Source organism: Sphaeramia orbicularis, chromosome 3, assembly GCF_902148855.1.
Source record: "Sphaeramia orbicularis chromosome 3, fSphaOr1.1, whole genome shotgun sequence".
In the NCBI taxonomy this organism is placed as follows: domain Eukaryota; kingdom Metazoa; phylum Chordata; class Actinopteri; order Kurtiformes; family Apogonidae; genus Sphaeramia; species Sphaeramia orbicularis.
The window spans coordinates 7,947,362-7,969,687 of NC_043959.1; the positions used below are offsets into that span (position 1 = coordinate 7,947,362).

Genomic DNA, 22,326 nt, shown 5'->3' on the forward strand with positions numbered 1-22,326 from the left:
TGAACTCTCTCATTAGTAGTGGAAAAAAATTCCTCCAAGTATTCCTTCAGAGGTTCGCTCTATGGCCTAAGTCTAGCACTGTACCAATTATTTCACAACACAGTCTTTGTTTCATAAATTCAACTAATTAAATTGTGTAAAATGACCTTTCTGGACACATTTGATAATGTTCTTCTTTAATCTCTGACCACTGGGTTTTTCACAGTGGAAAACCTTATGCTTTTTCATTGTGCTTTTACATATAAGTCTCAAGGAATTTCTGGTGACATTGGCTACTTAGCATTAGCTAACTTCCAAGCTTGATTCATTGTTTCAAATCGCAAAAGTAAAAATTTATCATAGCAAATAGTACGTAGTAGTTTTTACTTCTGGCCGAGGGGTATTGTAATCATTTTGTCATCTGTCCATTTCTCTGTCCATTCAATGACATAATCACATTATCCGAAGAATGCATTGATATATATGCACCAAATTAATACGGTGGATGCATCTTGGGATGGAGCAGAAGCCTACTGAAAATAGGTGACCATGACCTACTTTTTCAAGGTCAAATGGCCTTATGCAGTTGTCTTTCAAATAAAAAGAAGTATGTAATAAGTTTTACACAAAGACAATCTAATTTAAAATATAGGGCAGTAACTTTCAACAGAATCTTACACTATATTTGGCTGAGGGGGATTACAAGTGCACAGCACGTTGTGTTTTTGCTTCTACACTTGCAGCTGCTTGATGAGGCCCCATTACAATTGGTCACAAGCAGCTTATTCAATAATGCATAGAATATCATATAATTTCTTTTTGAGTAAAACCTGTGCTGCTTGCTTTGTATGTAGGAGTGAGAGTCTGAGTGCAGAGAGTCGTTCAGTGCAGAGCAGCCCCAGCTACAGACTGATGAAGTCCAGAAGCGAGTCTGACCTCTCCCAGCCTGAGTCAGATGAAGAGGGCTACACTCTGGTAAAACCGACACCTCTCTTATTATACTGGAATGTTCTCTATTTATGATCTAGATTCCAAAAGCCAACAGTTAAGTCATGATTTAAGAGCTAAAATTGAGTTTTCTGTGTGTTTCCTTTTTCAGAGTGGTAGAAGAAATGTTGACCTGGATTTGGCATTCTCTCACAAAAAGAGAGGTAAAGATAAGTTGCATAAAATCAGCCTCATATTGCGAGTATGGATGGTCTCCTTGTGCCGTTGTCATGTGTCATATGAAGTTCTTGTCTTTCTGTCTTTTGATTCTGTTTATATGAATAGTTTATTTGCTTCTTTTGGGGCAGTTGAGCCCCAAACACAAGAGGAGCTCCAAGCAAGTAAACGATGGCATGTTTCTTCCTATTGTTAGCGCATATCTCCATGACTGTGATGCCTACCATTCATTTGTCATAATGGGGACTTTGTTTTGATTTTGCACACTTCCATTTCCGTTTCTGTGTAGTATGCTAGTCCATAAAGAAAGCAAAGGAATCAAGACATACAGGTGTGTCGAATGTATGAATAACAGTTTATTCTTCTGCTTCAAATCTGTGTTTCTTGATGACGTTTCTCGTGACGATTTGGATTTGTAAACAAGAGATTTGATGAAAGAGCACTGGGGCTGCACGATATATTGTTTCAACTTCATCATCATGATGTGTACATGTGAAGTAGTGGAGGATAAACAAAAGCAACATGTATTCTTCTAGTGCTGTCTGCTGAGTATTGGATAAAATGGCATCTACGAGGATTGACACAAAATCCACACACCAGTGTATCTCCTAATTTTTAAGGATTTATTCAAGCTGTGATATTTCAAACACATTTGCATGTTTTCAGACATCTGTCAAAACACAGTCTCCATCTTAAATAATACCCACAATCCATTAATATCGAGTGTTAAATGATCACCTGAAGTAATGTCTCACTATAGGTATACACATTACACATTTTGTTACAAATAACTATCATGATATAGAGAGTATATACAAATATGCAAAATAAACCTCAGATATGTGAGACAAGTAGACCATAGTAAATACTATCCTTAGTTTGCTTCCCAGGATTTTCATTATTTTCGGATACCTAAGAAAAATCACAAAGCACAGGTATAGCCAGGGTGTATTAAAAACTAATAACATCAAAAAAGCAAATAATAAATTATTTAAGTACAGTACTACTACTGTACTATAATAATACTAATACTAATCCTTATAATAATAATAATAATAATAATAATAATAATCATAACCTAAGCCGAGGTTTTCTAGAAACACAGGACTTTTTCTTGTGACTGACATCCGTGTTTCATATTGTAAACAGGGGAGGCCCGCAAAGTTAATCAAGTTTACTCCTTGTCAGATGACAGCCAGCAGTTGACAAAGATTCTGCTGTGAGACAATCTGAACTTGTTTCACTCATTAAGACTTAAAAACATGTTACACAAACACATGCAGGTCCAAAACATCCTCCTGTTTAAACAGTCTGTAAGTGAAGACAGCACAGAAATAATTCACTACATGTCACTATGGTGAAACACCCATTTCACCAAATAATACACTTAATATCTTCTTAATGTATTGAGTACACATGGTATGAGTCTGGACAGACATGGAAGGGAATTGCAACTTGACCAAAGATATCTAATTACTGATTCTCATTCCATAGTGCAATATGTTCATTCAAACAAATACCACACTGTACATTTTTTCAATATCATGCAGCCCTTATCAGAACCAAACTTCACTGGGTTCTCTTGTTCTGTAAAACGCAGATCCTTGTTACCATTTCACTTCTCAGTTTTAGCATTTTGTACCTTAGTTGATTGTGGAAATAATGCACATAGAGATGAATTTACAATGGCTGAGGAAGGCTTGTGCTAGCATGAAGAATCAGCATTGAATCATTTACAAACCTTTGGAGAAGAATAATGCATTGCGCTGCACAGCTCTTAAGTTCTTAACAGCAACATGGCACATCCATTAAGGGAGAGGTACTTTGAATTTATGCATCTGAAAGGCTCTTCTCCATTTCCTCCTCCCTTCTGTAGGCCTTCTTCACAGCTCACCGGACTCTCTGGCTGAGTCTTGGTTCCGGGCCAAACTCAGTCGCCAGCGGAGCTACAGCTCAGCTTATTCCTATGAGGAGTCAGATCTTGATTTGAGCCGCTCACTGGGGATTCATGCCCTCATTGACAACATGGTCAGCTTCATCAGTGGTGATGTGGGTCTAGCTCCCGCCTTCAGGGAACCCGAAGAAAGCATGTCCACTAGCCCACAGGCAACCATTCTAGCAATGGAACAGCAGCAGAGCAGAGCAGAGGTGAGAGCTGGTTTCAGGGATTTTTGAGTATCAGACTGCAATTATACTCAAACCATGAAGTCTCACTATTATTGTCATATTTGATAGTTTATCACAATACCAGGGGATGAACTTATGGTAAAACTATGTCTAACTAATACTGATCTCATCTTGTTGCAAATTATGGAAAAATTAACAGCTAAAACATTATATTCTTTGACAGAAATCAAACGCATAATGTTTCACTTTGTTTTTGTTTTGTTTTGTTTTGGTTTTTTTTGTTTAATTTTCTTTCATACAGGTCAGGCAGTGACAATGACCTGTTTAACAGATGTGCTAAACCCCTTAAACCAGTCTGGTTTTTGTGCTGCAGCTGAATTGCCCATATTTTATCTTTCTAATGGCTGAACTGAACTGGCATATGTTGTATCTCCAGCTGCGGTTGGAGGCGCTCCATCAGATCGTAGTGCTGATCTCTGGGATGGAGGAGAAGGGCAGTCAGCCTGGAAATGCAGATCGGTCCAGCAGTGCATTCCAGTCCTCATCCCTGCTCACCTCCGTCAGGTTGCAGTTCCTGGCTGGTTGTTTTGGTCTCGGTACCGTGGGCACCGGAGGGCTGAAGAGAGAGAGTGTCCAGCTGCATCACTACCAAGTTTGTATCTGCTTTATACCCATGAGCCACGCTTTCATGTCATACTTTTCCAGTATACTGTCATTCAAATTGTATGTGCCAACACTAACCCTATTTGGCTATTTTATCCTTTGTGGGTTTTTTTTTTTTTTTTTTTTTTTTTACAGGATGGCATAAAAGCAGCCAAGAGAAGCCTTCAGGTGGAAATCCAAACTGCTGTTCATAAGATTTACCAGCAGCTGTCAGTCACATTGGAAAGAGCACTGCAAGCAAACAAACACCACATAGGTAAGAAGGGCCACTGTATACATCCAGGCTGGTAGATATTAACTAACTTAATACTAATACCTGTTAAAGGTGGGGTAGGAGATGTTTTCCTGGAGCATTTCTTACTATATTGCTTAAAATCCCCTTCACACCCCGATTGCAACCAATTAATTAAAGGTCCCGTATTATGCAAATCTCACTTTGTGAAAGTTTTCTTATAGTAGTGTGTGTTGCAGTAGCCTCATTATGAGTTTCGAATTTGAAAACTGTCTGTTTCCTCCTGCCTTGCTACACCACATTTAGTGAAAATGCCTGCTCAAACGGCCGAGTTTGAGTTGGGTCCGCTTATGACGACATAAGCGGATTTAACTCCTCCCCCTGACTGTGCCCCCACCCTGGCAAAGCGAGCCCCGCCCTGGCAAATTACCTCTTGGACAACAAACATGGCGAAGGCGAGACACGCAAGTTGTGGTGTTGTTGGCTGCACACACCAACACGATAGTTTATTTTTGCTCCCCACTTCCGAGCCTCTCCGTAAAAAGTGGCTGGATTCTATCTGTGATGGTCATGTACCAAACAACATTCCCAAACGCCTGTATGTGTGTGCCCGGCATTTCACGGATGAGTGTTTTTCGAACATGGGCCCATACAGCTCCGGCTTAGCACAAAGACTCAGAATCAAGAAGGACGCAGTACCAACGCTTCGTGACCCAAGTACAAGTGTGGGAGATGTAAGTTCTTCTCATTTTTTTGTATCTTTACTGCATAACCCTACATTACGGATAAGCTGGTGGTTGTTGATGTGTACGTCTAACGTTAGCATGGCAGCTAACATAGCTCGGTTACTGCTGCTAACGTTTGCGTCCCCGTTAACATGCAAGAGCTGATAATATCAAGAGACATTCAACAGAACTACTTTGAACACGGGCCTTTTGTGGTTGGCATCAGTATAGTTAGCATCAAGCTTGTTAGCAGCTGCCTGCATTAGTGGCGGCAGGCGTCTTTCCGTGTCAGGTCCACGAACCCGACACAACACCGCCGTTTTCCGTCGGGGCTCAATCACGCCTCAAGGCAAAGAAAGCCAGTGTCTGGAAAGACGTTCTGTCTGAGACGTGTATTGTCGACGAGAGAGGGGCTTCACAGTCAACATTAGCGCGTAGTACCGCTAGCGTTAGCCGCGTTCTCTCCCAGAGAGGGGAGGGGGAGTGGGCGTGGACAGATGCGTTCATTTGCATACCCGGAAGCAGGCCCAGAAACAGCCTGTTCTTAGGAGGGCTGGTGAGAGTGACTTTTTCGACCGCTGAAACTCCGAAAAAAGGATGATTTTGGGGCAAACAAACTTAAATACTATGTTTTTGGGCTTCTGAGACCTATATGACGTGACTGGAAAATAGCATAATACGGGACCTTTAAATGCTCTGGCACAAAAATAAAAAGCGAGCGAATTGATGCTGTGCAGTGCTCGTGAACCCTTGGGAACAAGCATTGTGTGTTCTGGTACTCTGGAGGCGTGGCTTCGGGGGAAGTCTGAAGAAAGGGGTTTGGACTGTTGAATTGTGTATTTTCAAAATGTAGCTCGCTCTAACCGTTCTTCCAGGATCTCCCACCCTACCTTTAACTTATCTAGCAAACAATGTAACATTTTAAAATAATGTTTATTTAAAGCCAAAAACGCAGGTTTGATTGTATATTGGAATTTATCATCTGTGCCCTACAGTGCTTTTTTTCACCCAATATTACGCAGGGATCATTCAAATATTCAGATTCTGATTCACTACTGCAGATTGAAACTGTGACTTGTACTGAGCTGCACTTTCTACTTTTCTGCAGCTATTCATTTACACATAATATTGTACATATATTGCATTGCACTTTACACAGTTTTTAAATTTCTTTTTTATGCAGGGTGTACATACTCTTATAGTGTGTTTTATGTTTTATCTAGTATTTAAATTTAGCCGAGAACTACCTATCTAAATTTTGTTGTGTACACATAATGACAATAAACATTCTTGAAATTTAAATTCTGATTATGGGTGACAAAAATGATGTAATACAAGGAGCTAATGGTTTTGTTGAATGTCTGATTTCTTATTGTTTTCCTCTCCATCATAGAAGCCCAGCAGCGTCTCCTGCTGGTGACTGTGTTTGCCCTCAGTGTTCGCTACCAGCCAGTGGATGTGTCCCTGGCCATCTCTAGTGGACTGCTCAACGTGCTGTCCCAGCTATGTGGCACAGAGACCATGCTGGGTCAGCCCCTCCAGTTGCTGCAGAAACCTGGAGTGTCCCAGCTCAGTACAGCCCTTAAAGTGGCCTCTACACGACTGCTGCAGATTCTAGCCATTAGCACCGGGTAAGAGACATTATGGAGGTTAAAATCTAGAGAATAAGACCTGGTATTTGTTCCCTGGAAACCCAAACAACTACAAACAAGATTGAAACAGCAGCTGTGTTTTTCTTCGGTGTTACAGAACATATGCTGACAAGCTGAGTCCCAAAGTTGTCCAGTCACTCCTGGACTTACTCTGCAGTCAGCTAAAGAACCTGCTGTCTCAGGCAGGAGTTAGTCTCCTCTCTGTTGGGAAAGACCAAGAAGACAAGAAACATGAAGATGGGGCTGACTCGGAAAAGAAGGACTTCAGAGGTGAGAATTCAACGTAGATGTATGATGAATGAATAAACACAAATTGTGAGAGCACTGTAAGAATTTTCTTAATTGTTGGGTTTTTTTTGTTTGTTTTAGCTTTACTGCGAAAACAGCACACAGCAGAGTTGCATCTTGGGGACTTCTTAGTCTTCCTACGGAGAGTGGTGTCCTCCAAAGCCATCCAGTCCAAGATGGCCTCCCCAAAATGGACTGAAGTGCTGCTCAATGTTGCTGCACAAAAATGCTGCTCAGGTACCAACACAATCCAAATACAGCTCAGGAAAAATTATGAGACTATAGTTAAAATTTACATTTATGTGTTTTGACTGAAAACAGCTTTTGTTCATTCTAGAAAATTCAGACAAGATTTCTCCCTGGTAAAAATATTGTTACTTTGCAGAAAATTACAACTGTTAAAATAAGAAATGCAATATTTTCAGACCTTGAGCAACACATTCATTTTTAAACATTTTCTTACATTTCAACTCAGAAGGAGTTCAGAAATCAGTGTTTGGTAGATTAAACCTTATGCTAAATTGCAGATTTAATGTGTCTTGTGCTCTCCACCATTCTGTCTCATTGCTGTTAGCTGTTTTATGCTACATCATACCTGTTGCACAAATGCAGCAGTTTAGCTTTGTTTGAAATACTATCATCTGTCTTCCTCTGAATCACACTTGGGACTTTTCAATGAATAGCTCAGATCTGGAAGTTTGGAGTGGTCTCATCATTTTTTCCTGTGCTGTAAATGTGCATTACTTTGTCAAGTGCAAACACAGATGAGACCTTACATGTGGTGGTGTTTTAGGTGTCCCTCTGGTGGGAAACTTAAGAACTCGCCTTCTAGCACTCCATGTTTTGGAAGCTGTCTTGCCCGCCTGTGAAGCAAACATGGAGGATGACCAGATGACACAGGTATTATACACCCAAGTCCGAACCCAGGTTCATGGTTTTGTTTTATAACATCTTATACATCAAGTTTGATGGCTCTTCTTCCCCATACTTAACATTGATTGGTTTGTAGACTTTCTGTTTGAATATAAAATTAATAGATTTATTTTGCCCCTAGTATTTTACTGTGGTTATGGTCTTTAATACTGTAATACTATATTCCTGTAGCATGGCCTTCATACTAATACTATACTAGCATGACCAACTTCACTGTAAATCTCAAGCAGCTTTATTATAGTAAACAAAAAGTGTAAAACTAGAAGTGAAAAAATTATTTAGTTGAATAAAAATCAGCACAATCGAAGAACTAAAATTAATAAAACCGCAACAACTCAGTTCAGCTTTATTTTGGTTTCATTCTAATGTTACCAGTCACGTTGCACTAAAATAAAATGGCTTTACACAATATCTAACCTTTTAATGAACTATGGATTTCTGGGCCATATTAAATATTATACATTCTTTCAACCTACCATTTTCAGCTTCTGTAGATTGAATCTTTTCAAATAACAGCTGGAAAAACAAAAACTAACACCAAATGTTATAAAAATTAAAATAAACCAACTACTCAGTTTTTCAGAATCCAACTACTTATGTAGTTGTAAACTAAAACTATGTGGAAATCAAAAACCAAACCTAAAGACTTTTAAATTTAAAGCTAATGAAAAGTACAAAATTATAACTCAGTACTTTGATTTTCCCAAATGCATGACCTTTTGTCATTTTGTCATTTGTATGTATTTTTTCAAGTTGGCTTTGGTAGACTTTCTTTCTATTAAAAACTTTGTGTCCTCCTCGCCCCCTTAGTTACAACTGTTCATTTTTTCTTCTTCTGGTTATAGCTGCCATAATTTCATTAATTGGTCCCAAAATACCAAATTATCTAAAAGTAAAACGGGTGAAACAATGATTTCTTTTTGTTTGTCCAAAGTTCAGTCTGCTTTTGTCTAGATTTTGGTTCTGGGGAAGTTTTACTCCTGCAAAGTCTAAAAGTCCATTTAAAAAATGCATTATGTGTGATAGTGTCCTCACTCATCTCTGTACAGGTCCTCATTAACAGGCTCCATCAGCTAATGTATTTGTCTTCTTATAGGTCGTGGAGCGCCTGTTCTCTCTACTGTCTGACTGCATGTGGGAAGCTCCAGTTGCTCAAGCCAAGCACTCGATCCAGATTAAAGAAAAAGTTCAAGAACTCAAATTACAGGTGGGTCATTCCATCCCAAATCAACCATTTTTCAAGAAAGCATGCCCCCCTCAGAAAATTCTGAAAAAATTCACACCTACCAGATAAACGAACACATCCAAAATTTTAATGTCATATCTGTAATAGTTCAGAAGATACAGCCCTTTGAAAATTAATGTTTTTTTTAACTTTTGCAAATTTGCTTTTTGGCCAACTTTGAGGAGCTATATCTCCTTAGGTATTCAAGCCACACTGCTGAAACTTACTGTCTTACTGGGGTGATTCCCCCTGAAAAGACCATATTTTGCATCAAAATAATTGTAGGTGCCTTCATGTTTTGTCCATGAGGCCTTGAAATCAGGCGAAAAAGCTAATTCTTCAAAATGTCCTCTCGCTTCAGGCTTGCACTGTGCCATAATGGATGAATGTAGAGACCTAATTTTTTTGCATGGATTCTTATGGTCAAGATGCAACAATATACTGAAAAAAGACTACATTTCAATGAAACGTGTTTCTGTGAGGCAATGAATAAAATGGGTCGATTTCAATTTTTCACAGAAATACTCTTTATTTGAGCATCCAAATTACCATGTGGCCAGTTAATGAAAATTTGGAAATTTTTACCATGTCTTCATATATGTTTCAAGATGTTGTGCACAAAATTTTAGCTTTGGGATAGAACTGGTTCTATTTTTAATATTTTTTTTACTGCATGACTATATTTTCTTCAAATTGTGTGCAAACTTAGGTGTAAATGGCATTTTTAACCGTATAACGGCATTGATTATTGCACAAGTTATGATAATACTTGAGATATTGATGGTTCAGATAGAACAATTATAGATTTCCCAGAACTGGCTCAGGTTGATGCCTGTAGTAGAGACTTCTCAGAAATTGGATGGAGCTGGTCAGTTGACTCAGTTTCACCTAAGATTAGCTAAGATTTCCCAGAATTTTTATGATGCTGGCCAGCCTAATTTTGGGAATTCTATTCATAATTCTGAACAAACTTATTCATCATGGAGGAAAAATGTGTTGTTGGATTGATCTTAAAGGATGAATGTCACAGAAATACATTATCAAGACAAACAGGCTTTCTGAAAATTGGTGATTTTGGGAAATCTTAGCTACATTTATGTCATTGACCCTGGTGAAATTGAGTCAACTGACCAGCTCCATCCAATTTCTGAGAAATCTCTACTACAGTCATCAACCTCAGCCAGTTTTGGGAAATTTATAATTATTCTTTCTGAACCATCATGCAGTTCTACACCCTAGTTCAAATATCTCAAGCATTATTATAGCAGTATTATAATAATCAATGCCATTATACGGTTAAAAATGCCATTTACACCTATGTTTGTATACAATTTGAAGAAAATATAGTCATGCAATAAAAAAAATATTAAAAATAGAACCAGTTCTATCCCAAAGCTAAAATTTTGTGCACAACATCTTGAAACATATATGAAGACATGGTAAAAATTTCCAAATTTTCATTAACTGGCCACATGGTAATTTGGGTGCTCAAATAAAGAGTATTTCTGTGAAAAATTGAAATCGACCCATTTTATTCATTGCCTCACAGAAACACTTTTCATTGAAATGTAGTCTTTTTTCAGTATATTGTTGCATCTTGACCATAAGAATCCATGCAAAAAAATTAGGTCTCTGCATTCATCCATTATGGCACAGTGCAAGCCTGAAGAGAGAGGACATTTTGAAGAATTAGCCTTTTCGCCTGATTTCAAGGCTCCATGGACAAAACATGAAGGCACCTACAATTATTTTGATGCAAAATATGGTCTTTTCAGGGGGATTTCACCCCAGACAGTAAGTTTCAGCAGTGTGGCTTGAATACCTAAGGAGATATAGCTCCTCAAAGTTGGCCGAAAAGCAAATTTGCAAAAGTTAAAAAAAACATTAATTTTCAAAGGGCTGTATCTCCTAAACTATTACAGATATGACATTAAAATTTTGGATGTGTTCGTTTATCTGGTAGGTGAACAAGTGTGAATTTTTTTCAGAATTTTCTGAGGGGGTCATGTGGGGACCATTGCCAATTGCCATGAAATGACCCAGGTGTGCAACCACTGTCATTAATACCATTATATGTGGGGTGGCCATGGCTCAGGAAGTAGAGTGTGTCGTCCAATAACTGAACTGTTCGAATTCCGCTCTGTCCCAGTCATGTGCCATTGTGTCCTTGGGCAAGACACTGCACCCGCCTTGCCTCTTACACTGGTGTATGAATGTTTGGTAGTGGTTGGAGAGGCTGTTTGCTGCGAATTGGCAGCTACACTTCCATCAGCCTGATGTAGCCTGTAGCTACAAATGTAGTTTATCACCACCAGAGTGTGAATGTGAGAGTGAATAATGGATCAATAATGTAAAGAGCTTTGGGTGCTGTGAAAAGTGCTATAGAAATCTAATCCATTATTATACACTGACTACTTATTATATATGTCGAGGCCCAAAATGGAATCTGGCCCGATTCAGAATTGGGCCGGCCCAGAATGGAATTCTATTCTAGGCCGGCCTAGAATGGAATCCTGCTGCTATAATGTTATTTTTATGCCATGTTTAATGCAAATGATCCATAATTCCATAATTTGTCATAATTTTACATTTTCAGTCTTACATACCTTGAGTAACTATTGTCAATTTCAGTCGATTTCACTGCACCATATATTGGTGGGGAGTACCACTAGGTTCTATTTGTAAATAAAGTGTATTATAGTTTACAATTAAAATGTTTGTTTCATTTTTTTTTCACATATTTGCAAATTCCATGTATTGATTTTTGTAATAATTTAGATCATTTGCATTAAACATGGTATAAAAATAACATTATAGCAGCAGGATTCCATTCTAGGCCGGCCTAGAATAGAATTCCATTCTGGGCCGGCCCGATTCTGAATCGGGCCAGATTCCGTTTTGGGCCTCGACATATATTATATGTATTATAGTCGCATATTCCTTTATTTGTGTGATTGACAATGTCTTTAACCAACAGGGAGAGGCAGAGGAGGAGGATGAAAATCTTCCAATCCAGGAAGTGTCCTTTGACCCAGAGAAGGCTCAGTGCTGTGTGGTTGAAAATGGCCAGGGGTTGACACATGGCAGTGGGGGAAAAGGCTATGGCCTGGCCTCAACTGGAATCTCCTCTGGCTGCTACCAGTGGAAGGTGAAGCACTAGTAAACCTTTGAAAACAGCAATACAAACAGTGCAGAGATTAAGATTGTCTGTCTCATTTGTCTTGTAGTTTTACATTGTGAAGGAGAACCGAGGCAATGAGGGAACATGCGTTGGAGTTTCACGATGGCCAGTGCACGACTTCAACCACCGCACCACGTCAGACATGTGGCTCTATCGGGCGTACAGTGGCAACCTTTATCACAATGGAGAACAAACACTGACACTCAGCAGCTTTACACAGGGAGACTTCATCACCTGTGTCCTGGACATGGAGGCCAGAACCATCTCATTTGGCAAGAATGGAGAGGTGAGAAACTGAGTAAGGCCGGTGCTCCTTGTCACTATACGGCAAAGTTTGGAATATTTACAAGTAAAATGTGTAACATTTGTGCATTGAAGTTTCTAAAATAAAAATGACCAGGTATGCTTAGTTGACTTTTGTATTTCGGTCCAATCAAACAGTAACATGTGGACACATTTGGTGTTCAGCAGTCTCTGTCATGTAATCAGAGTAACTTATATGCATGTATTATACATATTTGAGTAGGTATTTATAAGCACTTTAACATTATGTATAACAAAATTGGAGAGATAAAATTTTTAGGTGAAAAATGTCAAATTACTGCTTGGTAACACGTGGACTTGAAACGGACATCAATTTTTTAAGCTTTACGCAAACATTCAAAACATGCGGTTCTTGACAGAAATTGATATCAAGTAGGACAAAACCTTTTAGATATTATGTTCAACTATGCTGAAAATATATTTTGGAGTAAAATATTGAAAAGTCTCTGTTTTATTGACATGAGAATGTGGTAACGTGGACAGGCTGCCGTGGTAACATGTGGACAGGCTGCCATAGTAACATGCGGATGACTCTTTACCATATCAAAAGATCATTGCTTTCTGAAAGTTTCACTCAAATATCTGAATTATAAGTAACTTGAAAATTAAAAATTGGTATTTTTGTGGTAACGTGGACAGGGCCTTTTAAGCAACTCACAAATGTTCAATGTTCAAACTCATAAATATCAATAATATTCACAAAATAATAAAAATCTAATGCTTGAAACTTGACAATCATCTATATAGTCAATAGATTGAATACATTTTCAGATTTTTTAGATGCAGTTTTAGCATCCAATTTGAGCTATGGCTATAATGTAAAATGTACAGTCCATAAAATCGGTTGTAACTTTTTTTCTACAAGTGCTATTTTAGGAAGGATAACAGTTCCATAAATTAGAGATCTTTAGCTAAAAAATGAGCCCACTTGATAAATGGTATGTGCAAATTTACTTTTTCATGTTGATGTTCACTTTCACTTGATTGGACCCATTTGTCTTATTTCAAATATTTCTCACTACATGTTTAAATTCAGAGCATTCTGTCTTTTCGTTAGCGTCATAGCATAATAGCCTAAGTCATATTTTTGACCAAATTGTGGTATCTACGTAATTTTACTCCCCCTAACACTGCTGATTTATTTTATGCACATATCACAATTTGGCCAAAAATATGACTTAGGCAAATATGCAATGAGGCTATTGATTTTTTTGTGCTGTCCTATCAGCTTTATGGGAAAGATGGTGAACACATTGAGTATAACTTACAGGACAAATAATAACGGTAAAACAGCAGGATATCTGCCGTAGTGTATAATTTTCATCATTTAGGTGCCACTTTGCAACATAGTAGTCCAGTAGAGAGCAAATTTTTTGGTAAAATTTCATATTGAACTATTTTAAAATAATGTGTGACCAGTGGCGTATGTAAGTCATCAACCTAATATGAACAGTAACATAATTTTAATTGTTAACTTACCATTAGATATGTCAGCTTGTCTAATTTAAGCATTTAATATTACGTTAATTAACCTTACATGTGGCTGCTTGTTCAGAGTAAAGTGAATATAGATATATAGTTAAGTGAATATAGAAATAACGAATGCAAATAATGGGTTTCTTTTAGTATAATATTTTTTGCGGAACAAAACACAATGTTGTTCTGTCGTCACAAATTCACTTCTATGTCTATGTACTTATCAGCATTGACTTAAATGTTAATGTTTATTATCAATGCAAACAATTCAGGGACTGACATCAATCATAATTTCTAGTATGGACATGAAATCGGGCTTGAAAAGTAAAAGGTAGTGGTGAGAAGTCTTATTTTTATTATATTATCTAATTTTCTTATCTTACAGGAGCCAAAGTTGGCATTTGAGGATGTGGATGCCACAGAGCTTTATCCCTGTGTAATGTTTTACAGCAGCAACCCTGGAGAGAAGGTAAGAAACACTGTTAAAGAGCGGCAAGAATTTATTTTGCCTCTGCTTACTCATTCAGTTCAACAAACTGTTTGATTTATTTGTAGGAAATGCGATGTCTTACCATTATCATGACATGTCCTTAATAAAAGATAGTTTTATGTTTAATTACCTGGTTCTAAAGCTCAAGTGTTACACTGGTACTTAAAGACCATTTCCACATCTTCTCTCTCCATTTTTCTAACTATGGAAATTCTAAAATCAAAATTTACATTGATAACAGCATTACCGAGCTAGTTTGCAGATGTATGAAAATGCAACATCAGTTTTTACATTAAATTTTTATGTGCAAGCATACATAAATGCTCAATATGGCCTGGACATCATTGTTCTGTCTTCTGATTTCTTCATGCTGTGCTGAAGCGATGCTTTTTGATAAAATAAAGCCACTGGAAGTCAGTTCTCTGCTGTGGAAATGTGGCTATACACATTAGTTTGTACTGCGCTTATCTTTGAACTGTGTCTCCAGGTTAAGATTTGTGATATGCAGATGCGGGGCACACCTCGAGACCTTTTACCTGGTGACCCAGTCTGCAGCCCCATGGCCACAGTCCTGGCCGAGGCCACCACACAGCTGATCCGCATCTTACATCGCACTGACCACTGGACCCACCGAATCAACAAGACCATGACTGAGCGGCTTCACAAGATCAAGCCCTGCTTTAAAGATTCGGCGAGTGCTTCTGGCAGCAGTGGAGGTCAGAGGCTGAAAAAGAGTCGCTCGGTGCAGAGTCGTGAAGAGCATGACGCTCAGAAAGACAGTCAAGAAGCACCCACGAGACCAGAGGAGGAGAGGGGTCGCCATGGGCGGCAGCACGGCCTCGGGGAGCTGTCGGAGCACCACCTGAGGACACTGTGCACAGAGGTGTGGCCTGTGTTGGCTGTGATTGGGGGAGCAGATGCTGGTCTTCGTGTCGGTGGCCGATGTGTGCACAAGCAGACAGGTCGACATGCTACGCTGCTGGGGGTGGTGAAGGAGGGCAGCACTTCAGCCAAGGTGCAGTGGGATGAGGCAGAGATCACCATCAGGTACTGGGTCAAAACATTTGGGTGTGGCCACTTTTAGTCATTTTTTTCATTTTGTGTACATTATTATATGTGGTATTTACTGGTAACATAAATTATTTTGTCACTGCTGTTCAGGTAAACACTGTGCTACAGTTCTCTGAAATCTGTTAAAACCTTTTTTATTTAAATATTTTAAAATATTAGTCTTCTAACAGCACTGCTGTGCATGATTTTTCTAATTAATACTTATTATAATTATAATATGCTATGGCCAATAATGGCAATGCATGCAATTTACTTTTTAAATGCTGTTACCTGAGCATTATGAGTTAATTATTTAAATACCTGAAAATTAAAAAGCTTATTTGGTTGTGATCATTTTGTTATCTTAATATAACAGAACAAGCTTTTGGCTTTGATTTAGTTTTTTGAGATCATGACACAACAGCTTTGTTTTCCTGATTATTCTCCTGAAATACTGAAATAATTAATCCACAAACACAAGATTATCTCAAGATTTTAAATAATTAACACTTGATCTTTTAATAATGACCTTAAAAATTAGTTGCAAGCTCTGCCATCCTTTGCCACTGTACTGACCACAGTTGAATAGCATGAATAGAAATTAATGTGTTTTATGAATATGTCTTTGCTGCCTGTATTCACATTCTTCTGACACTCTTTATAAACCTTTTAGTTTTTAAGCACTTCATTATTTTCTTTCACTTTCATTCCACACTTTTCCGTTTTTACTTATCTTTACTTTTACTTTACCATCTTAATACAACCTCATCTTTTTGCATTATCATTAATCCATTCATTTGCATGATCCAGTAATTCAAGCTGCATGATTTATACCAGACCTGCATACACTTTGTTTTTTTTTTTTGTCCGTATCATGCATGCTGTGCCTTCTCTCTCCTGCCCTTTCCCTCACTTTGTGTTTCCTTCCCTTGTCTCTTTTCACTCTCCATTCACTTCGATTAAAGCTTCCCAACTTTCTGGTCGCCTAGTGACACTCCATTATACAACCTGGAACCCTGCGAGCCGCTGCCCTTTGATGTGGCCCGTTTCCGTGGCCTGACTGCTTCGCTACTGTTAGATCTGACCTACCTAACCAGCATCCATGAGGACACCGCTGCAAAACTCAGCGCACGACGCCACGACAAGAAGCACCGCAATGCAGCCTCTACGGGTCATGAGCCCACCAACGCTGAAGAAAAGGCAGAGACTGATGGACACAGCCGGAGTGAACCAAAGGATGGTTCATCTGGTCAGAATGTCACATCTGACCTACGCGTTTCCCACAGTCTGGATGAGGTCAAAGCACATGCAGCGCCCAACTCCAAGTCAGAGAATGAAATCTCCTCTGTGGTTGGGGGCGAGCCTCTGTTCAGTGCAGCGTCTCAAAATCCTGCTGAGGGGATCAGGAAGAAGGGCCATGAGCACGGCTCCCGTAATCACGAGTCCTGTCCCTCCTCCTCCTCCACCACCCAGTCTGAGATCCACGCAGTGCAGCTGTCATACCTCTACCTGGGAGCCATGAAGGCCCTCAGCGCTCTGCTCAGCTGCAGCAAGTACGCTGAGCTGCTTCTCATACCAAAGGTACTGCAGCTGGCTAGTCTTACCCATGTAGTTGAACTTTTATAATCAGTTGTGTGAGGACATTCTTAAGAGATAAAACCCACTGCTTTTCACTTCAAGACTATCTTTTTATTCATAATGTAAGGGAAGTAATTAACATCTCTTGGCCCTTTGCTAACTTCTTCCTGCTGATGCCAAATATACAGTAATTCTTGTATTTGGACAGTAATTTTACTCTCAAACATGTTAACAGGATGCTTGTGTAGGTCTTGAAAGTCTTAAAAAGTATGGAATTTTGAAACGCTGTTTTTCAGACCTTGAAAAGTCTGGAATTTTGTGTGAAAGTCTTAATAATGTAGTCTCATATTCTCAGATTTTAGTTTTTGTTCAAAGGCACATAATCTTGTAAGATAAGAAATACATGAGGAAAGCATCTAAAAAACGGAATATAATTTCACAAACTGGTCGGTACTGGAATGATTCTAGTGAAACTTGTTTGTGTGACTTGACTTTTATGATTTTCATAGGTTTTGAAAATGTTTCTGTCAGTAAAACATAATTTACTGCAAATTATGCATTGATTCATTCATACATTTATTAAAGTGAACTTTCCTACTACACACAACAGGTACAATCTCAACCAAAAAAGTAGGCACACAAGTGTAAAAGTGCATAAAGTTAAGGTCTTGGGAAAAAAATAGCAGTTTTGAAAAAGTCTGGAATTTTTATTTGGATGAAGAGCAAGCACCCTGTATGAAATGTCCTTTAATTTTGGATTTCAAATTTGTTGATGCAATCTACATTGTTTCTTTGCAGTTGGGCAATAGGCATACTGTTTTCCTGTGCACACCAGAGACATATGACTCACATTACTCACTCTGATAAAAAGTGCAATTTCCATGTGAGTTGATGCAACTCTGACCCAACAGTTGAGACGCCGTGCAGAATTGGCAACATATGTTCAGTTGACTGTCTTTTAACTTCTTTCTGAAGATTTAGATTGACTCAAAGATTGAAAGTGTTTTTGTAACTTTAGTGTAAACATTGGTTTCTGATATGATCATGTCTGTGCATCTTCACACCCTGTCAGATATGTCTGTTCTTTATTCTTTCACTCCTATGAAGACATGACATCTCCCTCTAAACATTAAAGATAACTGCTGTCAAACTCAGGTTTCATAAAGACCTGAAGGAACAAAGATGGTAGAAAAACAGGCTGGCGATGAGGCTCTGTTTCCATTTCTGATGAACAGGCTTGCATGAATATATTCAGATTTGACACAACTTGCAAACTTGTATTGGCACTGGTAGTAATAGATGTAATGCGATATTCGTCGGCGTGCATTTCACCTTTTTCACCTTTTTGTTTCATTTTGATATTTATTTGTCAGGTGTGTAAAGGCCTTTAGACAGATGTATGAAACACAGAATGAAGCAGATTATCTATTCAGAAAATAACATTTTGGTATGTTCCTTTGTTTTCTCGTGCAGGTACGGCTGGTAGTGTAGGGTTTTAAAGTGGTCAGCCTTGGGAGTGACTTAATGAAAGGTCAATTAAATAATAATGGTGTGAGTGAAATCTAGTTCATATATCAAGCCCCTATAAGGTCAGATGTGTTCAAATCTTATTCTTTCTTCTAACATTAAGGTGTTACCGGACACAGCGGCCAGCGGGCACAATGCTGATCTAAATGCCGGCACCAGTGGAAGCACAGTCGCCACCTCACCAGTGTGCCAGGAGGAGGTGGAGATGCGGGCAGCCCTGCAGTTTCTCATGCGCCATATGGTGAAGCGGGCAGTGATGCGCTCCCCCATCAAGCGTGCCTTGGGCCTGGCAGATCTGGAGAGAGCACAGGCCATGATCTACAAGTTAGTGGTCAGTGGGCTGTTGGAGGAGCCCTGTGGAGGAAAGACTAAGCCTGGTGAGAATAAAGACAGACTGACTCTATTTAGATAGAAGGAGGTGATAACCGACATCATCAGAGAATGCATGTGGGGTCTCTGTGGCTACCCTCACTGATAAATATATGGAGGGGCACTGTATAGCTTGACTGCTGTGCATCAACAAAAAATACATATAAAATAAGATGCAGGTGTTGTGTCATTGCAAACACAACTTCTCAGGGTGTCGTGGAGCTAAAATTACCTTCACATATTTGTTTTAGTACAAATGTATTACTTACTGTCAGGGGAATGGCAAACAAATACCTGCACAATTAGCAATATGTTCTATTTTTATTTTACTTTAACTACTTATTAAAGTAGCTGTGTGATGGTTCTAGTTGATGAAGTGGCAGATGACATATTTCACGTATTCACTTTTTAACAATGTGAACCATTTACTTCACACCTGCCTTTACCAGGGTTGGGGTTAGAAGCTGTGTTATTGAATGTGTTGCCACTCATTTCTAACTGTCTATTACCTGTGTAATAATAATAACAATAATAATATTAATAATGGTGTTAAAAATAGTAATGTTCTTTTATCATTTTATTTGTATCTGGTGAAACTTCCCAGCAAACTGCTTTTAACTGTAAATATGCAGCTCTTGAATAAACAACCACTCTACATGAACCTCACTGAAAACCTCTGGAATGTGACCAGGGCCCTTGTCCAAGAAGTGGGTTTAGTGTAAAATCTGAACTTGTTATTAAGGGAAACTCAAGGTTTTTGGTTCCACAAAGGGAGTTCAGTTTAACTTACGTAACTTAGTTGTTTATTTTGGTAACTTGCTTTGTGAACCTAACCTCCTCTGGCAGATTTTCTTCAACAAACTTTGAGTTTCTGTTTCCTCCCTCATGTTATCTGAAGGAGGTCATGGATTATCCACTGAATTTCTTCTTTCAGTCTTCAGCTTTAAGATCCTGTTTTAAGTGCAAATTATTGAAATCATGTTGCATCATGTAGTTTCATGAGTCTGGGCCTTTAGTGATATTTTTTTGTGGATCCTACATTTGGTTCTTATCGAGTTATAAAGTACTTTAAAATCCATAGCAAAATAGGAATGGAGGTCCAATGTTCATTCATTCATTCATTATCTGAACCCGCTTTATCCTCACTAAGGTCATGGGGGTCGCTTGGAGCCTATCCCAGCTACTTCGGGTGAAGGCGGGGTACACCCTGGACATTGCACCAGTTCATTGCAGGGCTGACATATAGAGACAAACAATAACTCTCACATTCACACCTATGGGCAATTTAGATTAACCAATTAATGTATCAGTACATGTCTTTGGATTGTGGGAGGAAGCCAGAGTACCTGGAGAGAACCCACACAGACACGGGGAGAACATGCAAACTCCACACAGAGTGTGGCGGTCCAGTGTTAAACAACTTATTAATATCAATATATATTTGTATATTTGTAAACTAGACTAAGTTCTTTTTTGCAGCAGCTACATTTAGACAAAATTTTGCCAACATGTACATCCATTTCCACACATGGCAGCTCTGCCGTTTGATGAACCATCATCATCATCATCATCACTTAGATCCTTTGACAAGAGATTCACCAGGCATGTGCGTTACTCAGAGTTTACGTTTTCTGATTAGACTCAACTATATTATCTGCTCTGGAACAAACCCTAAGTTTCATATCTAAGGATTTAGAAACTCAAAGTTCAAGGCTGGGTTCAAAGTTTGTTAAATTCACATCTATGAACAGGGTTCATATGGGAACAGAGGAAGATGGACTGTTACAGTGCATCATACAAAATCAAACGGCACCATTTTTTCCTGAAATAACAGTCAACTGCAATGTGATGGAAAGCATCCCAAAACGCGTAGAAGTGGTGATTGAAAAATCAGGATTATTCTGTCAAATATTGATTTGAGAAGTTCTCCATTATTCATTTTGATTGTGTTTAAGAAAAAAAAAAAGGTGCTGCATTTTGTTATTTTGACTTTTCTTCTTTTCTGTTGGAATTTGGGGAAAATGACAGACACAATTTTTTCCTGCTCTCTGGCCAATAATTTACTGCTTTCTATTTTTTTAGGAGTGAGAAGTGAACCAGAGGGTGAGTGTGAAGGTACAGAGGGTGAGCAGTTGGCACAAACCCCAGTCACCACCAGCCCATCAGCCTCCAGCACCACCTCCTTCATGAGCTCATCCCTGGAGGACACCACCACTGCTACCACGCCTGTCACAGACACAGAGACTGTGCCTGCCTCAGAGTCTCCAGGAGTCATGCCACTCAGCCTCCTCAGGTCAGAACAAATGGTTGACCATATTGTGAGTCAACTAGTGGTGAAGATAACCCGTATTTTTCATTGATGTATTAATTGGATTTTTTTTTTTTTAAATGTGTTGCTTCATTGTGACAGGCAAATGTTCTCCAGCTACCCAACCACCACCCTGGTTCCAACACGTCGAGCCCAGACTCCTCCTGTTTCATCTCTGCCGACGTCTCCATCAGATGAAGTGGGCCGCAGGCAGAGCCTCACCTCTCCTGACTCACAGCCCACCCGACCACAAAACCGAACAGGTACCTGTAAGTACACCAGATCACCCTATAAGTAAATGTTGTTGGTTTGGAGAAAAGCTTGTGCTATAATCTGAGAAGGGGATTATTGATGTAATATTTTGAATGGTAACAGCAGTGCATGCAAAGCTTATATCCCCTAATATGTGTACTCTTGGGCTGTGTTTTAGAATGGTATACATGCCAAAAGTAGTTGATAGTATGTGGTATATCTGAAAACTCAGTATGTCAAAAATAATTGTACGTCATGGTGGTTTGGGGAAAAAAATCTCCATATGTGTTGAAGCAGTCTGCATTGCCTTCTAAAAACTATTATGCATTGTGAATTTTACCTGCTGACAGCTAGCAAGTAGCATTCTACGTGCATTATTCCATTTAATTTTAATATTTTACTACTTTGGTGTTTTGTCCACAGTTCTTTATTCATTGATTATAAATGTAAATCTTAGTAAATTCAGTGTTTTGTTTAAGATGATTGACTACAAGTGTATGGATGTAAAACTACAAATTTTCAGTGGTTTTGTTTGGGGTTTTTTTCCCATACAAAGTAGGGCTGGACACTCATTTGTGTCACATTTAGGGGGATTTGGAGTGATTTAATTAGAGAAAGTGGAGCAAAAATACCAACTTAGTTACAGAGTGATGTTTTGGACTCAGTGATGCTACAGGGAGAAGCACTGTACTGTGTAAAAAATGGGAAATGCATCTACATTTTTTCCCATTTCAATTTGTATATTTAAGTTGAAAAAACATATATTTCAAAATGAGTAATCTG

The 22,326-nt window shown here is 38.8% G+C and overlaps 1 protein-coding gene across 11 annotated transcripts in view; it reads left to right on the top strand.

Annotated features, from left to right (window-relative positions):
• The window catches only part of herc1 (HECT and RLD domain containing E3 ubiquitin protein ligase family member 1), a 92,785-nt gene that overhangs the window by 25,786 nt on the left and 44,673 nt on the right, over positions 1–22,326 (top strand). For 6 of the 11 annotated variants that reach the window (XM_030161557.1, XM_030161605.1, XM_030161601.1 and 3 more), the window contains exons 24-41: positions 834–954; positions 1,079–1,130; positions 3,020–3,291; positions 3,707–3,922; positions 4,069–4,189; positions 6,284–6,521; positions 6,640–6,812; positions 6,912–7,067; positions 7,624–7,730; positions 8,860–8,970; positions 11,966–12,136; positions 12,216–12,455; positions 14,355–14,438; positions 14,947–15,506; positions 16,475–17,090; positions 18,718–18,991; positions 21,066–21,276; positions 21,394–21,560. In XM_030161557.1, the coding sequence (XP_030017417.1) occupies positions 834–954; positions 1,079–1,130; positions 3,020–3,291; positions 3,707–3,922; positions 4,069–4,189; positions 6,284–6,521; positions 6,640–6,812; positions 6,912–7,067; positions 7,624–7,730; positions 8,860–8,970; positions 11,966–12,136; positions 12,216–12,455; positions 14,355–14,438; positions 14,947–15,506; positions 16,475–17,090; positions 18,718–18,991; positions 21,066–21,276; positions 21,394–21,560 (3,890 nt within the window). The remainder of the gene's footprint in view (positions 1–833; positions 955–1,078; positions 1,131–3,019; positions 3,292–3,706; positions 3,923–4,068; positions 4,190–6,283; positions 6,522–6,639; positions 6,813–6,911; positions 7,068–7,623; positions 7,731–8,859; positions 8,971–11,965; positions 12,137–12,215; positions 12,456–14,354; positions 14,439–14,946; positions 15,507–16,474; positions 17,091–18,717; positions 18,992–21,065; positions 21,277–21,393; positions 21,561–22,326) is intronic. The other 5 variants (XM_030161573.1, XM_030161614.1, XM_030161629.1 and 2 more) reach the window with 2 other exon arrangements.